This window comes from Dermochelys coriacea, chromosome 2 (genome assembly GCF_009764565.3).
Source record: "Dermochelys coriacea isolate rDerCor1 chromosome 2, rDerCor1.pri.v4, whole genome shotgun sequence".
Lineage (NCBI taxonomy): Eukaryota > Metazoa > Chordata > Testudines > Dermochelyidae > Dermochelys > Dermochelys coriacea.
Window position 1 is genome coordinate 90,987,120 of NC_050069.1, and position 20,441 is coordinate 91,007,560.

At 38.1% G+C, this 20,441-nt stretch overlaps 1 protein-coding gene across 2 annotated transcripts in view; it reads left to right on the forward strand.

Annotated features, from left to right (window-relative positions):
* The window catches only part of VAPA (VAMP associated protein A), a 38,150-nt gene extending 24,950 nt beyond the window's left edge, over positions 1–13,200 (forward strand). Inside the window, exons 3-7 of one of the 2 annotated variants that reach the window (XM_038391154.2) lie at positions 128–231; positions 5,022–5,102; positions 6,836–7,075; positions 8,376–8,552; positions 9,879–13,200. In XM_038391154.2, the coding sequence (XP_038247082.1) occupies positions 128–231; positions 5,022–5,102; positions 6,836–7,075; positions 8,376–8,552; positions 9,879–10,037 (761 nt within the window). In that variant the 3' untranslated portion in view covers positions 10,038–13,200. The remainder of the gene's footprint in view (positions 1–127; positions 232–5,021; positions 5,103–6,835; positions 7,076–8,375; positions 8,553–9,878) is intronic. The other variant, XM_038391153.2, reaches the window with a different exon arrangement.
* Positions 13,201–20,441: the final 7,241 nt, after the last annotated feature.

Consider the following 20,441-nt stretch of genomic DNA (forward strand, 5'->3'; position numbering starts at 1 on the left):
TTTGCATTGTGGCTTTGTTAATGGCCAGTCAAGTGAGAATTGAATTAAAGCTAAAATCATTTAGTGCAAGCGTATTAATCATCAGTTGAAGAACCATGAATAATCTTGTATTTCTTTTTTTGTACAGTAATGTTACAGCCTTTTGACTATGACCCAAATGAGAAAAGTAAACACAAGTTTATGGTACAGACAATCTTTGCACCACCAAGTACTTCAGATATGGAGGCAGTGGTAAGTAAACATATTAACATGAATATGCTGCCTGTTTAAAATTCAGTTTCTGCTGTAATAGATAAACATGTTATGTTCAAATATAAGTATTCTTACTCCAGAACAAAACTCAGACATTTTCTGAAGAACTCGCTGACTACTGTGAATAAATGATCCAAGATTTTGAATCACAAATGTATAATCATGTCATTAGTGCTTGTGACTTGCTTAATGTGTTTTGTTTGAAAGTTATTTATGGGGGCTTGGTGAATAGCAGGCAAATTTAATATGAATGACATGCAGATGAATTAGTTTTGTGTATTACAGCATGGGCCTACTGATCCTTGCAGTCAGTTAACAGACAGTAAACAGAGTTAGTGTGAAGGACTTCAAAGAAAGTGTGAAGTGGCAAGTTCTAACATGAGAATGGCATTACTGGATGTAAAAGAAGTTCAGCTGGGACAGTCTAATGGGAATCAAAATAGTTTAGTGGGGAAGATAAAGCCTTCTTCTATAGGAAGACCATGAAGGCAAAAATATGTACAGACTACAAACTCGTTTTCCATTCTTGTAGAACTAAACACATACCTGAGGTTGAGCTGACATATATGATTGGTGGGATATGTACCCTTTAGTCTTTGAAGTACAGGTATTTTCTGGAAAGCAGTGCCCTTACATGACTCCAGGTATTCAGAGCACAGAGTATATAAGGGCTGTGTGGTCCCAATACCTTATTTATTTTCACATTTAGCTGTTAGTGCAAATGATTTTCTCCATGCCTAAGGATCTTAAGTTAGATTTTCCCAAGGCTTTCTCTTGTATATTTTCTGTGTATTTGTTCAGTTTAGTTTAGTTATTGTTATAGTGGTACTAGGAGTTTTAGGCTTCTCATCCAAATTTTTTTAAAACGATTGCGCAGCTAGGCTTGATTCCATCCCATTCTTGGCTTTAGGAGTCTTCTAGCCGATGCAGTTTTCAAAGACCTGAGGAAGAAGACCAGGTTTAACTGGTGTATTTCATACCTCTCCAGCATTCCTAGAGGCAGGCTGATGTACACTAGCTGTTTTGATTCACATTGGGGAGGTCCACTTTCTAGATAGATGCTTCATGTGTAGGAGTTTTATACCTGGGGCCTACCTGGATATATAGACACATAATCCAGGCTTTCCTCATGATGCAGGAATTAGGATTCAAGGACCCACAACTAACTTCAGATCAAACAGTTCGTTTGCTATTGTCTTCAGAAATTTCCAAGTTCTGAAAGCTGGCTCAAAAGACAAATTACCCATTAAAGCACTGTACAGCTGATGCTGGAGAAAGAACTGATGTGAGCCAGTTGATTCCAGAACCCCACTGATACCAGAACGTTCATCAGCATTGGAGAAGCCTCTTTCCAAACACGGATTCCCTGCAGTGACTAGATCCCTAAGAATTAGGGATTCCCTCACTGCTAAGGAACCCTGTAGGTCAGGGTCAGTGCCAGGATCCCATTGGATCCATCTGAGTCTTCAGCCAAGGCTCAGTTCCTATAGAGGTGTTTATCCTGCTGTCTGATCCCTTTAATAATAAAGATAAGAACAACAATACTGAGGGATCTTATGTGCTGGAGCACTGTCTTCTAGGAAGAAAAGCCACCATCACAGATCCAGGAAGTGGTGGATGGTCCATATTTCTGGAGATATTTGTTCCATTACTGTTAATTCTGAAGGCTCTTCTAACCTCAAGGCCTCAATGTCTCCTTCAGGAGACAGAGAGAGTCCCCAAGCCCCAGGGATCTGGTAACCATGATTCAGAGGATGAGTCCGAAGCTCTTGCCACTGGTGCTGGTTCCCATAACTTCCTTGGTCAGCCCTGGTGCGCTCCAAGATGCTCATCTGGGTAACTCAGAGTACAGAAAAGGGTAAAGTCCAGAAACCAGGTTTTACAAAAACTAAATTCACTAGGGCTCAGCAGGCTTGTACTGTATCTCCTTTTCATCAGAAATTGAAGAGTTCATTATGGCCTCTTTTCATCAGAAGTAGTCATAATCCACCAGATTTTATTAAAGCTTCTGGAGAGTTTAGCCAGAATCTGCCTCAGTCGAGCTTCCTGCCTGTTTTTGTCCCAACACCATGCTCTGTTGGGTCCTGGTTCCATGGATTATTGGCATTATCCAGGAAGGATATAAAAATCCACTTCATAAACGTTATTTTAAATTATCACCCTTGAAAATATATTTATTAGAGCATAAGCTTTCGTGAGCTACAGCTCACTTCATCGGATGCATTTGGTGGAATTTTTTTCCACCAAATGCATCCGATGAAGTGAGCTGTAGCTCACGAAAGCTTATGCTCTAATAAATTTGTTAGTCTCTAAGGTGCCACAAGTACTCCTTTTCTTTTTGCAAATACAGACTAACACGGCTGCTACTCTGAAACTTGAAAATATAGTAACTCTCAATGTCCCTCAGCTCTAAAGCTGCAGAGAGTTATTCACTTTGGTTGTAAAATGCTGTACAGTCCAGTTTAAATGCCTCTGGGGAAAAAAAGGGGGAAGGGATTTTATGGAATATGGCTTATTCAAACTCTGATTCTGTTTATCTGTAATGTTTTCATCTCTTAAGAACATTTCAGAAGCCCTCTTAGTGCAAGGCAAATCACAAACCTCAGATCTGTTTCCACCTCCATGGAATTAATTACATGCACATACCAAGTACTACTGCTCAGTTTGGACACTAGCAGAAGTCAGTATTTGAAGTAGCCTAGGGGTGCATGGAGTTTTACAGAGATTTAATGTTACAGAACTTGTGCCCAAACTCTGTCACTCTTTAGGAGCTTTTCAAGATACCTGTTTGTCTTCCCTTTAGGTTTTTTTAACAAATTGATTAAAACTTGCACAGTTTTTAAAAATATATATGTATTTTTTTTAAAGAGTACCTCTCTTATCCACATCACCATTAAATTACCATTTTCAAAGTGTTCACTTTGATTGTTAAAAATTGTATCTTGTCTTCATTTTTTCTTTAGGCATCCCTTGAGCATAGTTATCTGTAATGGCTATTTTTTGAAGATGAACACCTCAACAGATTCTTCAACCAATTTCATTCCAACAGAATTGAGTAATCTGTAACTGGTTAATATTTTGCTGTTTTAAATATTGTTCCTTTGGGAATAATTTGATCTCCAATTCAGAGGGAATTGACTTGGAGTATTGGGACATTATTCTGCCGCAAAGTGGCTCAAGATACGCCCATGCTGGAACCAGCAGCTCAAAAATTGGCATAGGGAATTGCTCTGTGTCCATACACAGCAGCAGGAGACCCAAGGGCAGTTTATTTGTTGAGGTGTGTATCTTTGTAGAACAATTACAGGTGAGTAATTTTAAGTGTTTCAAGGTGGAGGGACATGAAGTAGCCACCAGACAGCTAGGTGGTTGTTTGAACCGGTTTTCTGTCTGGTTAGGAGTTTATACCAAGCAAATTATTATAACTTTGAAATATTAAATGTTTCAAAAAATCAAATGGCCTATGAAAGACACACTGTGTATTTAAAGTGGATATCCAAAAAAATTATATCTTACATACTACAGTTTTCCTCAACTTGTTTATATAAAATCTACACTGCTAACAGACATTGATACAACAGTAGTGCTTAATATTATTAGTGTCCTGAGATGCCTTTATAAACATTCTTTATATTCTGTTTAACAGGTAAGTCAGTATGTAATATCTCTTTGTGTTCATTAGTGTGTCATAGTAACACTTTTCAGAGTAGCAGCTGTGTTAGGCTGTATTCGCAAAAAGAAAAGGAGTACTTGTGGCACCTTAGAGACTAACAAATTTATTTGAGCATGAGCTTTAGTCTCTAAGGTGCCACAGGTACTCCTTTTCTTTAGTAACACTTACATCTCTTTGGGAGTGATTTGGCTAAGCTCTGCCCCCTAATGGACATGTACAATTTTTGCAGATGTTCTGAACCTTAAAGCTTGTAGGGGACCATCTTTGTTTACAGTTCTTAGGAGGAAGTCTTGAGTGTTTTTTTTTTTTTTTTTTTAAACTTTAAAGGCTTACTTAGCCATAAAAAGGGTATTTGGCAGCAGGAGAGGGTTGGGAATAGTTATGGATGCTTTCAAGAATTGCAGCTGACATCTGGAACTCAATAAGTCTAAGACATATTTTAGGTGGAAGTATTTTTTAAATGTCAGTTATCTGGAAGTAGGGGATATTCCAGCCTTTCTTATAGTTGGGTATATTTGACAGTGTACTATAATTCAAAATGTTTATCAGCTGCTATGAAATATTTCTATAGGCCCAAACAGTAATGATTAAAAGCTGCAAAATGGTAATTAGTTCAGAAATCTAGGGTAAGGAGAACTAATTTATTCATAGATTCCAAGACCAGAAGGGACCACTATGACAGTCTAGTCTGACCTCCTGTAGTAATAAAATTGCACTGAAAGGTGTTTTTGAAAATAGAGTCTTGTTAAGGAGATAATACTGCCATTATAAAATACAGTACAGACTTTTTTCTATATTTGAGCAAAACATCTTTTAGTTCTTTGCTTTTAAAATCAAATTTCATAATGTTGCATTCTGTTCATCTTTATTTCTAGATTTTAGTTTTTGCACATCTCTAGCTTCCCTTATTCATTATAATTTGAAGACTAATGATGATGAGAATTGTTTAAAAGCTAGAGTCTGAAAATTGTAGCTGAAATAAAGATAATATTCAGCTTGAGTATTGAGAAGGTGTAAAAGCAAATCACTTAAGAAATATTTGCATTTGGGTGCATGAATCTTGTACGTTAAATAACCATAAAAATTGTCATTTTAGTGGAAAGAGGCAAAACCGGATGACCTAATGGACTCCAAGTTGAGATGTGTGTTTGAAATGCCCAACGAAAATGATAAACTGGTAAGTCAGAAATTAAGTGACATTATATTAGCCTTTTAAGATGTTGCAATAATTTCAGTTTATCTTGGATCTAAGTGTTTTTAAAGATTCTATGTAAATAAACATTGTGCTGAATGTCCCAGATACCAAAATTAAGAAAATTATCAAACGGGTAACTTTTAATTTAAAAAAAAATAGTTTTTTCTTAACCCCTAAACACATTGCTAGCTGGCTTTTTGCAGTCTTTCACTATGTCATATGGTTTTACAAAATCTGAACATGCAATATTGGAGCCATGTTTTTTAAAAGCAATTGAGCTTACCCCCATACTATTCTCTATTGGGGTTCCTTGTATTTTTAAACCTCCGTGTAATACAGGCTATGTTGTCTAATTCAGGAGTGTATTTGTCACTTGAATAGACCTGGAAATAGGGGAAGGAATGCAAATTTAATATTTATTTGACAAGTGTCCCTCTTTTATCCTATAGTTTTATTTCGTATTCCCACATATTCCCCTTTTACTTTACCATTCTGGTGATGAACTGAATTACTTAGTATACAGTTAGAGAGACAAGGTGGATGAGGTATTGCACAAACTGAATTTGACCTGAAGTAGAGGTTGGTGTAGCTCAAAAGCTTTTATTTCACTAGCAGAAGCTGGTCCAATAAAAGAACACCTACCTTGTGTGTCCAATATTCCTGGGACCAACAGGGCTACAACAACACCACTGCAAATCTGAATGGAAATTGTTGTACCATATTAAGTAAACATACTGGTGTACAGTTGGTGAGCTGCGCTAAATAAGCCTTTGCCTCGGTTGAATAACATTCTGTGGATACAGTTAATACAAATTGTGGTGTGGCCCTTATAGATGGTACAACATTTAGAATTTGTGAGTTTTCAGAATATTAATAGATAAACATTGCATTAATTTTCAGTCCTGATTTTGATGCTTTAACATTCTTGGCTGTTTCAACAGATTGGATAAAACAAATGAGACTTTTCAGTATTATGTGCAAGACTTTTTTCATACACTAAAACTTAATTTTAATATTTGAATATTAATGAAAGTATTGATGTACATTTAAAAATTAACTTTAATCTGTCATTTCAAACCTGGAAATTTGAATTCAGTTTTCCTCAAAAAGAAAGTCCTTTGCTTGGGCTTAGTACAGATACTCTTGGGCCCATCTTTCAGGTTAGCGGTAAGGAAGGGAATTACAGGTTAGAGAGATGCAAACTTTTACCCGTCTGCACCAAAATCTGCTCAAATTGTGCGGGACATGGTCATTTCAAACTGTTTAAATTGAAGAGACCCTGTCCTGTTTGTGCTGTCGGACATTCAAAATAACATTAATTTGCTGTCAGTTCCTCAGAAATTACAAGGGAGCAGGACTTTGAAGAGTAGAACTCCCAGGCCTGTGTATTGAAAGCATGCTACCTCAATATTGTCATATCTGATTTGGGAACTGTCTCTGCATTCATAAGCCTAGGCAGGGTTTTTTCAGACAACAGCCTCATTCACTTCAGAGCCCTAAGAGCCATCCATCTTGTCCACGGAGTGAGGCAAAAGTTCATTGGGAAAAAATAGTATGTGGTCATATAATTAAAGTCTGTATTATAAAGGATATGCACAAACTAAAGTTGCAATTAATTGTATAAAACTAACAGCAGAAGCAAACTTTTTGTACTTTCTGTAACTTGGTACCTTTCTATTACTGCTTGTACATAATGTTTGTTTTTTTCTGAGTAGCAGCGTGGGGTTGCAGAACCTAATCCTTTAGCCGTTGGTTTAGTCACTCCCTTAAATCTTGCAATGAGAAATCTGCCGAGTACTGAGGGTATGGCTCACCTGCCACCTCAGGATTTACCTACACCAAGATACAAGTATTTCACTCCAGTGAGCAGCAACTTTCTTCAGACACCTATCTGTTATAGCCAGAAGATTGACATGAAGGAACCAGTCAGTGAGGTCAGACAGCAGAAGAAGCAGGTTTGTTCCAGGGAGCTAAAAGCTATAGGGCTCTAGTGGAGTGAGTTTGTTGTTGGTTTGCGAGCTAACTAGAATTGCTTTAAAACACACTAAGTGCCATATCATGCTCTCCTCACACAAGTAATTCTGTTGAGTCCAATGGATATGACCTATGGAAGACAGCAGGATTTGGCCCTTAGGCTCTTTATGACCATACAGTAGCATATGTTGTAAAATGTAAGCAGGTGTAATGAGATAACCAGTAGCAGCTTGAGTTGTTGTTAATGAAGTTCAGTTAATTATAAAGAACTTTGTTTTTTCTGCATATTGAAAACAAGATATCTTCTGTTTTTACATAATTGCAATATTAAGTTTAAATAGTTATTTATAATCTTTGATTTGATATTTAACTTTCAGACTGCTTACCTGCTATTTGAAGAGGTGCAATAGAGTGGTGACCTAAGTAAAAGTAACTGCATAGTTAATCAGGAAAAAATACAGTTGTGTTACCATAATTTACGATGATATTAATTACTATTATCTCCAGTGGTGTTAGCATGTGGTTGCTTTGTTTTATAAATGCATTTAACTGTATAGTTAATCCAGGTCACCGCTGTATGGTTTGGGATTTTTAATGTCCACTGGAGATTGTTTAATGTCTAGATCAGGGATGTGGGAATCTAGATTCCTGGAGTCTATTTCCAGCTTTGTCACAGTCTTGTTGTGTGACCTTGGGCAATCACTTAACCTCTTTGCTTCTCTTCACCCATATTCAAAATGAGTGGAATCCTTCTTTTAGATGCTGTGAGATTTAATCAATATTTGTAAAATGCTTTGAGCTTCTTGCATGAGAAGCACTCAAAGTGCAAAATATTTTTATTTCTTTATCATACCTCCGTCTTTAACAGAACTTCTGTGTCCTGAATTTCATCTTTCTAATTTTAGCCATTTTTTTTATTGCTTCTTCTTACTTAATTTTTTTCTTTTCCTTTGATATAAAAATGGAAGTTCACATATTATGTTTGTTTTGATGCCTGTTGGGTCAGTGTTAACTCAAGAACTATAAGGATTGGCTTTTTTCTCAGTGGCACGAGTGCTAAATGCAAACAATGCTATGTTCTTGTGCCTTTTAATGCTCTTACTAATGAGAATTGAAAACTTGAAAGCACAAGCCTTGCTGTGTTTTGGATGACCTCAGATATGAACTTCATTTGAAATACGTTGTATCAGTAATTTAATTTTTTCAATTTTTATATTAAGCTGTAAATATTTCTTTGGATCTAGAAAATTAAAGTTCTCAGGTTTTTCTTAATATTTGCAGAATGATGTAGAAGCAAGCAAATCTGCCCCAGTCCTGAATACATCTAAACAGGATGGACCGATGCCAAAACCACATAGTGTCTCTCTCAATGATACTGAAACAAGGAAACTAGTGGAAGAGTGCAAAAGACTTCAGGCTGATCTGATGAAACTGTCAGATGAAAATCGTCACCTGAGAGTAAGTTCTGTTCTAATGAGTTTCATATTAAAATTAGTTTCTCTTAAACAGGTGATTAAAAGACATAGATTTGTATAGATGCATGCAGATAAAACTTAACTTTTGAAGTTTTATCTGCATAAAATTTTAAAAAGGGGAAATACTTTGGGGAATGCTACTTAGAATGAACAAAGTCTGTTCTGTAAGGTAGGTACAATTATCTGCATAACAAGGATCATCTGCTGTATAATTTTCTTGTTCTCCTAAGAAACAGGGATTGATCACACGTAGCTATTTCTTCAGTAGCACTGTTAGCTAAGCGATCACTTCTCTCCTCATCTAAAAACTCCACTTCTGTGTCAATTTCAGAAGTAACTGAGCTTACTTTTAAACCTGTTTATAAATTATCTAGGAATTATTATTCCATGAAGCAAGAATGTGTGCAGCATAAGTTAATGTTAAACTTGTTTATGGTCAGTATCTTTTTCTTTCCACTGATGAGAATTTGATGCCAGTTTGTTTATATATATTTAAGATGTAGTGGAATAAGAAGTACCATTTTCTGAGGTGGCACTCAAACATCCTGAGTGTCTTTATAGTTTACAATGCATTACAGCTTTTCATAAAAACTCACTATTATCTGTTTTCACAAAATTTTGGGTCTATTCATTAGATACTCAAACGCATATAGCTGAGAACCAATGCAACAGCATTGCAGATCACAGAATTTTTGCTTACAGGATCACTTGGTTGTTCACTTACTGGTTGTTTTCAGTGTGGTGTTGCTTTCTGCTGGCTTTGTGTAGTAGTATTACTTCCATAATTATAACATATCAGTACACAATTATATGTTGTCATTGTAGCTGTTGGGTATATGACAGTTCCTATATTGTCAATAATATTTTAATATATAAAGAAATCTGAAATAAAGCTAACTTCTAAACAGTAGTTATGATATTGGAGCACACAGGGAAACCACAAAATATAAATATTAGCTATTGGGGTGTTACCTTTACTAACATTTTTTGTATAAATTAAAGATGGATTTTTCAGTGTGCAAGGTAAGAGTTTTATTACTTTTACTAATAGTTATATACAAAAACAGGGTGGAATACATGTGGATTAGGTATTGGAAAAGAGAAATTGTAACTTGATAAATGTACACTTATTTGGAATCTTGCAGTATTTTTTTTTTCAATTTAAAAAGTAATAGTACAGCTAATCTTCTAAAATAATTTTGTATGACCTTGTTTAAATACTTACCAAAGAGATTGTCTCCTGGTTAAATTTTCACCATTAAGAAGATTGATTGCATATTCATGACTTTCTTCCGTGTGTCCTTTTCAGGAGGAAGGCTTGAGGCTCAGAAAGGTAACACACTCCGATAAATCTGGATCACCCACAGCCTTGGCCCTCAGAGAGAATGGCTCCAATCCTCTTCCTTCACTTCTTGTTGTAATTGCAGCCATTTTCATTGGATTCTTTCTAGGGAAATTCATCTTGTAGAGGGGGAGAGAGAGAGAGAGAGAGAAGCATGCAGAGTGCGGCTTCCTTTTTTTTTTTCTTGGCCAGAAAAAGATTTGTTTACCTACCACTTCATTGGTAGTATGGCCCAAGTGACCATTTTTGTGTACAGCGTCATACAGGCTTTGCCTTTAATGATCTCGCACGGTTAGAAAACACAATTTAAAAAAAAGACAAACTGTTCGGCTACTGGACAAAATTGTACATTAAATCATCAATAGCAGGTGTCAGTTGCACATTCAGTCCTTTATGAAAATTCATAAATAAAGAATTGTTCTTTCTTTCTGTGGTTTTAATAAGAGTTTAAAAATTGTTCAGAGTCTTGTAAATGTTATTTTAATAATCCTTTAAAATTTTATCTGTTGCTGTTACCTCTTGAAAAATGATTTATTAGATTGCTAATCCCACTTGTTCAGGAATATGACAAGAGGTTTTCTGGGGGGAACTGGTGCCTCTTACTGTGTAAATTTTCTCCTTTATCTTACTTTGCTAATATCATGGCAGAATTTCTTTCTTATCCCTTGTGAGGCAGTTATTGGCAGTTTTTCATCCTTACAATCCTGTCCCATGATATTTAACATTAAAACAGAAATAAAATTAACAGATTTTCTGCTGGGTAGCCTGTTTGTGTGTCATACTTTTAGAGGGATTCCTAACAAATTCATTGTTCGTGGTAATTTGCTACTTGTAACAAATGGATATTTTTCAATTTACTTTCAATCTTTGGCTAAGACTGTTGTATTTGAAGCTTGAAAAAAACATTAAGGGTTCCCATTCTATTTATGAAGTTCTGAACGGTTTTTTGGCTGCTTTCAGCTATAGAAAAGATAATTATCTAACTTATGTTGAGACATGGAGATAATGTGGGTATCCAGCAGGTATAAATATTGGGAGACAAATGTTTTCAGTATCTGGTATTTAAATATTTATACTTAGATTGTGTGGGTGTATAACAGTCAACCTTCTGTTGCATCTTAGGGTCTGTTGAGTGTCTTCCAGGGGCTGATTCTCCTTTGGTTTCATAAAGGGTACATCATTCAAGTTTACTAATCTATCAGTTCTCTTTGTAACTCTGTTTTAACTGATACTCTTAAATTTTTTTTCTATTCAAACACCCCTAATGAATTTCCATGATGCAGAGGAAGGTTCCAGGATGCTGAGCAAGCCTCAATTATTTAACTTCCCAGAAAAACAAACAACAAAAAACTTTCATGCAACTCTTGGTAAATCTGCCTGTTGTTAACCATGTATATCTAAGTTTTAGAGAATGCATTTATTGGGTCTGAAATGCTTCCCTGCACTTAATCTTATGTCTTGCCTCATTTCTGATATACAGGTCATAAAACCATGTAGGTGGTAGTATTGGAAAAAAATATATCCATACTTCTGACTAAGCATAATCCAACACAGGGAATTACTTGTAAACTGACAAATTCTGGAAGGGATATACTCCTGTAAGAAAAATTGTGTATGTACTTGGACAGCTTGACTTGATGTGGTGCAGCTAAGTGTGTTAGACCTTGGTGTATACACACATTGTGTAGCTGAGAAAAATGTTCTAGGGAAACATTCATTATCTTGGTTGCCTTTGATTTCTAGTGCTTTTTGTAATGAAAAATATAATTACATCATGTTCTGTCATTGCTATCTGTGGTAAACTTTTATAAAAAAAATCTTGCATATGTACAAGGAAGACAACAAAGAAAATACAAATAGTGCTTATCTTTTCACTTAAAAGCATGCAAGTACAGATGTTTCCATTTGTATGTTCCAGTATCTGCATTCAAGTCTCCTCTCACCTTAATGACTGGAAAAATATTCTAAAGTCTTGATTATTTTGATTCCATTGGTTCAGAAACCAATACAATTCTCCAACTTATGCTCTGTCAAAATGGTGATACATCTGACTGTATAAGCCTGTTCCTTAAACGAAAGCTGATAACATGTAAAGTAACAAAAAAGCTATAGTGTGCAGGATGTAGTTTGCTTCGGACAAAGCAATCATAAACTAGTGTATGCAAAGATTTGTAATAATGGCCAGCATTTTCAGGGCTACAGAGCAGAGAGTGTCATTTCTCATTGTAGCCCATTTATGTTGGATGTCTGGCATCAGTACTTTAGAATGGAAAAGAGCACCTATATAGAGATAAAAATGATTATAAAATCAGCCAATTAATATGAATTTTTATAAATACAAAGCAGGTGGAAATTGTTATGGTTGAAGTAATATGTGCAAACAGGCATCGTAACAATATACGTAACAACAGGTGCTCCTGATATAAGGAGACTCTTTTTTGGTTTCCAGTAATCCTTCATAGCTGTATATAAAATGTAATGCTAAAACTATTTTGCTCTCAGGAGTGACTTTGGATGAGATCAACTGTATTCAGTGAATTATGTAATATGGATTAAATTGTTTGTCTGTTCCTGAAATGGTTAGAACTTCTTACTTTGTGTGCCTGCTTACTTGTGTATGTCAGCATGGGGAAATACAATCCCCACTGCTAATAGAGTACAGTTATATGATAAAGGCCATAAAGTCATGTATGAAGTTAAATGTACAATTTTCCCAACTTTTTTTTTGTTTAATGGAGAACACAGATTGCATTTTTGCTTGCCCACTCGGGCAAGATGTTAACAAAAACGTCTTGATCCCAGATACGTAGTACAGTATGTTAAATTTTTTATGGATATAGCACTTTAAAAAATGTATAACACTTAAGAAATTCAGCTAAATAGAAGATACTTCATTGTCTTTTAATGCATTTCTGTAGTAATTTAGATCCCAAATTTAAGCTACTTGAGAATTACGCTAGTAAATAAATTAGCCTCCCACTTTATCGAGCACATTTTAAAAAATACTCTGCAACTTGCACCAATGTGCAATCTTTTTGTGCATTCCTGCTGCTTCTCTAAAAGTAGTGGACAAGCACTGTCCGTCAGTCTTGCTTGTTCCTGCTATGATTGAAGCGGATGTGCATACAGGAAATAAACCAACAAAATATTAGCTTGAGCTCTGTTAGTGTCTCTCGGGGCAAAAGGCCTTTGCCAAATGGGAAAGGATAACATCAGTAAGCAAAACTTCTTATAAAGGTTTTAAGGATATTACAAAGCATAAAGTGTTAATAAACGATTAAAAATGTGACAGTGTCTTTTTTTTTTTGTTTTGAGACTCACTGATTCGAGTTGATACAGTAGATCTGTGTTTCCATGCCAAATAGGTGTACCTAGTTTGCTGTACAGCTTACCATACTGCCTTGTTATAGTTAATGTTGATAAATAATTCAAACTTAAAGTTAGCAGTAAACTGTTAGTGATCAGTTTTCACATGTTGGATAGCAAGATACAGTAAGTAAACTAAAAATATTCTGAGTGTTGTAGTAAAAGTATGATATAACATATCTTCTTTTGTATTTATATTGGAGCCCTGTGGGCTTATCAGTTTCCTTTTATACTCATCCAACAGCCTTCTGACCGATGGAGTCTACCGCTTTAGTAAGTAGCAAAGTCACCCTGTAGCACTTTCTAGGAGTCTAAATTGCTTCATAAATCCAGACTGCATCTGATATACTCCAGAATATACCATCTCTCACTGTAAGATATCCTCTTATTTCACAGAAAAGATCATCTGCAGCCAGGCTAAAACCTCATATAGACAACCAAGACCAACAAGCAGAATCCATGAACAGAAACACAAAACACTCTTTTCAAGAATTCAATAAATTCCCACAAGTAGAAATCATAGCGTATTGATGGCAGTTGGCATATAATCTTTTGTACTTGATCTCTGCCTTTCCTGGATGTTAAAAAATAGAACCTCCATTTTCTAAGCAAGCAGATCAAAAAGATAGCAAATAATCTCCACTGTCCATGTCAGCTGTCAGTCTCTAATATCCTTCAGAGTAGCAGCCATGTTAGTCTGTATCTGCAAAAAGAAAAGGGTATTTTCCACGACATGCATCCGATGAAGTGAGCTATAGCGCACAAAAGCTTATGTTCAAATAAATTTGTTAGTCTCTAAGGTGCCATAAGTACTCCTTTTCTTTTTAAGATCCTTCAGTTACGCTTCAGGCTGGGGCATGGTACAGAGACAGCGGTTATTTTGGATGACCTATCCATAGACAAAGGAATTAACATGCTTACTTAACTTGCTGGACGTTTGTGACATTTGGTACCATAGGTCACCAAATGTAGGTGTCCTGTCTTCAAGAAGCTGTATGGTTGAATGGAAACATCCTGAAATTGCTTGGGTCCCTCCTTTCAAATGGAATCTAGTGAATCGTGAATTACTGGTCCTCCATCTCCAAAGTGCTTACCTATTGAGTCCCACAAAGCAGTTCTCTCCTCATCTTATTCAACATCTGTGTGAAGGCATTGGGAGAGCTGGTGTGACAACACAGGCTGATATGTCGATAGTACACAGATGATATCCCGCTCTACACCACTTTTCAGTTAAACATAAACAGCACCATTTCCCAGCTTTTTAAATGCTTTGCTGAGTTCTTATCACCTAGATGAAAAGAAGCTGGCTAAAGGTGAACCCGTGCAAGACTGAGGGGCTGTCAATGGTATTTCTCTCATAATATCACCCATGACCAAGGGCATTTGCCCTTATATTGGAAGACCTGTGGGCCACTGTGCTACTGGATGTCTAAGTAGCCACTTCTATCTATGGCAAAAGATTTTATCTCATTCTGTCTAATACAGACCTAACCATTGTGTTCTGCATTCATGTCCTCCTGGCTTATTTGTTGCAATTCATATCTAGGAAGTAAGCCATGTGATCTCATAGCTACAACTACACCTAGTACAAAACACAGCAGCCCATTTAGCAAGGACACTGAACAAATCACTCCATACTTTGCTTTGTGAACTGGTTTCCATTGAACAGAGTGCAAGGTCTGTCCTAGTGTTCACATCTCTTCGTGGGGTTGGTCCCAGCTTCTTGAGAGAAACCACCTCTCCCTCTTTGACTGTCTTGTCATGACAGCTATGTTCTACTAGTATAGTATAATTAAACTATTGACCAATACAGAAAGGCTGACTGCAGGTGACCAAAATTCCACAGTTCTGGAGTCCTGAAAGAAGTATGACATGAAAGTCTGACCATGAAATTAACCACACAAATAAATGCAAAACTTTTTTTTTTACTGTTTTCCTTCAAATGAGTTCTTTGCATATACACACAACCAACTAATGTAACCACACTATAATCAAGCTATTTCTTACATGAGGTGAAGAAATAACATTTCTATTTTTAAATACTTGAAAGTTGTTCATGTTTTGAGGTCCATATAAGAAGTACGTAGGTAGAGGTAGTGGATGGATAGTCTTTGTAAACATGTCTCAAGTGTAGATTTCATCAGAAAAGTGACATCTTCTGTGAAAGTGAAAATGGCATCTTCCACAAGGAACAGTTCTTAGTCTATTGATTCTTATCTGCTACCTTTGACAATACAGGGCTTGTCTATGCTGCCCTGTGGTTCGGACTATGGGGCTGTGAATGGCAATACACACCAAAGTGTTGAGCTTTTAACTCCCCTGTGTGGAAACTGCGGGCATCAACTAAAGGGTTCATAGTTCACGTTAACTTAGTCCTCTTTAAACAGGACTACATTAATGAAAACTAGGAACCTTTTAATTTGTGCATGCAACATCCACACGGAGGCATTACACCCTAGCATTGTAGTCCATACGGCTATTCATGCTCCTATAGTCTGAATTTCAGGGTAGTGTTACACATAGCCTAATTTTTTTCTGTACAGCTAAATGTGAGCTGGATTCTGTTTCTTAGTGAGCATTAACAGAATTGTTTGTTGCAATCAGCTATCCTTGTTGCAAACCAACTGAAAACAGTTGATTTGCACACGTAAGTACTACTTTTGCCCTCAGTAGTATAGGTCTTTTTTTATTTTAGCTGATGGTCATGCACGAGAAAGGACTGCTCTTCGATTCTAGGCTGAATTTGCAGAAAATAACTTTTTTTTCTTAATTTGTCATTTCCATTCTTAGCACATTTGGAAATCAGAGACCAACTTGGGGAGCCACCAAAGCTATGTTTAGTCACTTTTTCAGAATAGAATGGCACTTGTGGTTAATGGTCATTGCTGAATGAGAGGTACTTCCATTGTAATCCAGGAAATGAGACCACTTGCTGTATGACAGGATGCATTCCTACATTGGTCATAAATTTCAGGTTTTGAGTCTGAGTGAGGTGCACGAGTTCTGAAGTAATAATGGTTCTCGCAAATCATACTTTCGGCACTATACTCATTTTCTCTTGTTTTGCCTCGGACACTGAATTACTTCTACGTACAGATTTTTGCAGTGATAGCTACATATTCTTAGACTAATAACAGCACTACCACCTCTTGTGACTTTTTTTGAAAGTCTTGAGTTTTAAGAAAAACAAATCTTCAGATACTAGTCATTTGAGTGTGAGAATTTCTGTTTTCATTTTTAAAAAGTTTCTAGCCTTCATAGTTGCCAAGAAAAACATGTATGTTACCCCCAAAGGCTCAAAAAACAGATGGTAAATAACCCTCCCTCCACGGTTTGACATACAAATTGGGTGGGTTTTTTTTTTTAAATCATGAATTTTTAGAGTCTGACTCATGATTTTTGAAATATGGGGGTAGGTAATGCTGTATTAGTGCAATTAAATGCTAGCTAATGAATTACAGAACAGAGGTCTCGGCAATTGTTAAAGTGAGTTCTGTTCTCCCTCCCCCACCCCTCTCCCTGTTACCATGTTTTCTGAACATTTTCACACCAGCACCAGCTCCAATGATGTTAGCAAGGGTGAGCATTCTTACTACGAAAACGTCTATATATAAATTAGGCAGCAAGGTCATTTAAAAATGTGAATGGGATACTGCCAACCTGATTAGACCCCTTCCCCCATATCTCCTTTTCCTGGCATAATAACTTTAATTGGGGATCAGTGCTTCCAATGTATTTTTAAAATATCTCCAAACTATAGCCAATGTCATCTATGTATGTGAAACATGTTCAGGCTGGTTGCTGCTGATCTCCAAGCCCAATCTGCTTTCAGGGTAGATAACATCTAGCTTTCATATAGCACTTTTCAGCGGTAGATCTCAAAGTGCTTTACAAATAAGTTCAGTGTAATTATCCCCGTTTTACAGATGGGGAAATTGAGACACATAGGTGAAGTGGTTTGCCTAAAGTTATCCAGCAGGCGAGGGGCAAAGCCAGAAATGAAGCCAGGTAGCCTGAGTGCTCCACTGTGCCACATGGCTCCCTCTTCAGACCTCTTTGGGTTCTTGAAGACACTGCTCTATTGGGTCTCCAAGATGCTGCTGTATGTAATTGGGGAAACTTATCTGGTGGGTGCCATGAGAACCTTCTTGAAGAGGAGTGGGCTGATACCTTGTTCCTGAAGTCATGAGGTGAGTGGGTGGAATGGGGATTTGAGGAAGTCTGGGGCTGGTGAGTTGCTTTTATTGTAGAGTGGCTCATCACATCAGTAGATAGATAGGTATACTATACAGTGATGAAAAGAAAAGGAGTACTTGTGGCACCTTAGAGACTAACAAATTTATTAGAGCATAAGCTTTCGTGAGCTACAGCTCACTTCATCGGATGAAGTGAGCTGTAGCTCACGAAAGCTTATGCTCTAATAAATTTGTTAGTCTCTAAGGTGCCACAAGTACTCCTTTTCTTTTTGCGAATACAGACCAACACGGCTGCTACTCTGAAACCTATACAGTGATGATATCACCAAAAGTAGTTGCTAAAGGTCCCAGTACCCTGGTGATGTATTAGGGCATAATGCTGATCCCCTGTGAGCGAAAGCTTTCGATGGTGCTGATGGTGTTTTGCATCTATCTGCTCTACAAAGTAGGGACACGAAAGATAAGTAGGTTCTGTTCAAAGTCATGTGGGCAAACAGCATATCTACTGTACTAGTAATATTGGGAAGTGGGGAATATTTTTTCAATTGTCATTTTTATAGTTCAAGTAAAGTAAATTTTCTGAAGACATGAGGGCAGTCCTGCATCAAGCGCTTCCTGTAAGCTCTGGAAGAGATTGAATATATAGATTTTTCAGGGCAGTTCATGACAATGACTGAAAGAATGTTGAACTCTGTGGTTAAAGTATTTGAGGATCATAAGGCTCTTAGGAAGGTTAATACACCAACCCATTTTTTAATTTGTAATAAATGGGCAACTTTAAAAATTCATAAACCCATTGCTTTTATCAATGGTTCCCAAGTGGTGGTGGGAGCTGAAAGTGGCTGGCATTTCAACTAGTTTAACATATATCAGAGGAAGAATCTGTTACCCCATTGAGTACAATAAGATAGTGGGTGTGCTAGGGCTCAGTGTCTGAGGAGCACTGGCTGGAATAATTCCTTTACAGTACCTTAATGCACTGTATTTAGTGGGGGAGTTTAGGGAGCCAAAGTGTGAGACTAATGGTAGTCTCCTTTTTAAAAAAACAAAACCTGTTATCAAACATCAAAACTCAGCCAAACATCAAAATATCCCCAACACGTAACCTGAAATACCTACTAGAAGGTGACTGGGCTCATGAAGAGAAAGGGAGCCCTTGCCTGGAGTAGCAGATCAGACAATAGCACACTTTGCTGAGGATGAACAAAACTATTGTATAGGTGAACAGATTGTCATTATTTAAAATCAAGGCATCTGTCACATGGCCCAGGGTGGGGGTAGGAGGCGGAGGTGACACCTAACCTGGGATTTCAGAGGAGGTTTGGAAAGCTGGGGGGAGGGTAAGGCAGATGATTGGTAGGAATAGAAATGTGGGGTTAGGGGTTTGGGAAGGACTGTGGGCAGGTTGCAGTAAGGGAGGCTGGGTAAGTGACACCATGGAAGAAACCTGTTCAGATTGGCTGCTGCTTCATCTAGTAGATGCAGATGTGAATTCCAATTGGGGGTGTGTGTGCCCAGACAGACTTTTGCCTAGCAGTACATGTAGAAGGGTGGCACTCATAGTTGGGGCCCCTCCCCTGGCTGTATGAGGTGGCACCACCCAGAACCCCCTCAGTTCCTTCTCAGTGCCTGTGGCTGGAGTTGGAGTTCCGTGCGGTCGTCTCACAACCTTGCATTTTGTTTTAGCCCAATTTATTGGATATAGTTAGTGGTAGCTGACTGTGAGTATTCCCCAGTGATGCCCTCACTGGAGTTGAAACACTCTCCTTTGTGTGGAGGGTCAATCCCCAACAGCAACCTTAACACATAGTCCTTGCTTTGTCTCAGCGAGGCCCACCTTAAAGAGCTCTATTTTATTTGTGAACCGTTTAAGAAGCGCACTCAGGTGGCACAGCACCTGCTTGAACAGGCAAGTACCTGATTTGGTACTGAGGCCCTCTTTGGGCTGAAGATCACCTTCTGGCTGGGAGGGCAGTGCTGCCTCTCATTCTGAGGCAGGTGACTCGCTGAAGAGATGGAGGAACTGTTCTCCGTTGGCACCGAGGAAGAGGTGTCATAGGATCGATCATGACAACTCCAGGTAATAGGGCGACTTGTCTGCCTCATCCTGGACCAGCCTATAGGAAGGCATGAGCACTTCTGAATACTGAATGGGAAGGGCAGAAACTCTGTACCATTGGCTCCGGTTCTGGCCTCCAGACATGAGTCTGGTACTGACTAGGACATCTATGTCATTGCCATACCAGGCAGCCACAGACCTCCTCTGCCTTTTGGTCCTGATCTCAGCCTTGGTCCAGGACTTTTCTAGGGCTGTGCCACCTATGGCTCTTCCAATGGAGTGAGCCACTGGATCTCCATGTCTGTCAGCACTGCATCTAGCTCCCTTCCCATGATGGGGATGGAGCTGGTACCAGAATCTGTGCACGGGGACCTCTGCACTGGGGGACCCTCTTCAGACCCACCACATTTGATGCTGCAAGTGTTCTGATTGTGGCTCTCACACCTTTTACGTCAGTGCATTTGGGTGCTCCAGTACTGCAGTTTCCACTGGGACCAATTCTGCCTGTGGCACTGGCATGCTTGGTACCGATAGTACTGCCTTCATTGGGGGGTGCCAATCCTGCCTCATTTTGGGTGATGGATGAATTGGACCACTTATTGGCTTTCTTGGATATTGCTCTTCCCATGTCACCAAGATCCCAGGGCTCTCATTCAGAGTTGGAATAGTCATCCTCCCACTCTACATCACCTGATGAACTCTGGAGTCTGCCAGTGGACCAGTATGGATCCCAGAGTTGGTGTGTGCCCCGTAGCCAGGATGGAGGACCCTGGCCTGGCCCCATGTGGGCCACCAATGACCAACCCCTATCAATGGCCTTGGAGTCAGTGGGACACTCCTTGTTTGCAGAGATCTTACTCTTCATTCCGCTTGATGCCAAAGTCACCCGCCAGATTGGTGGTTGGTTTG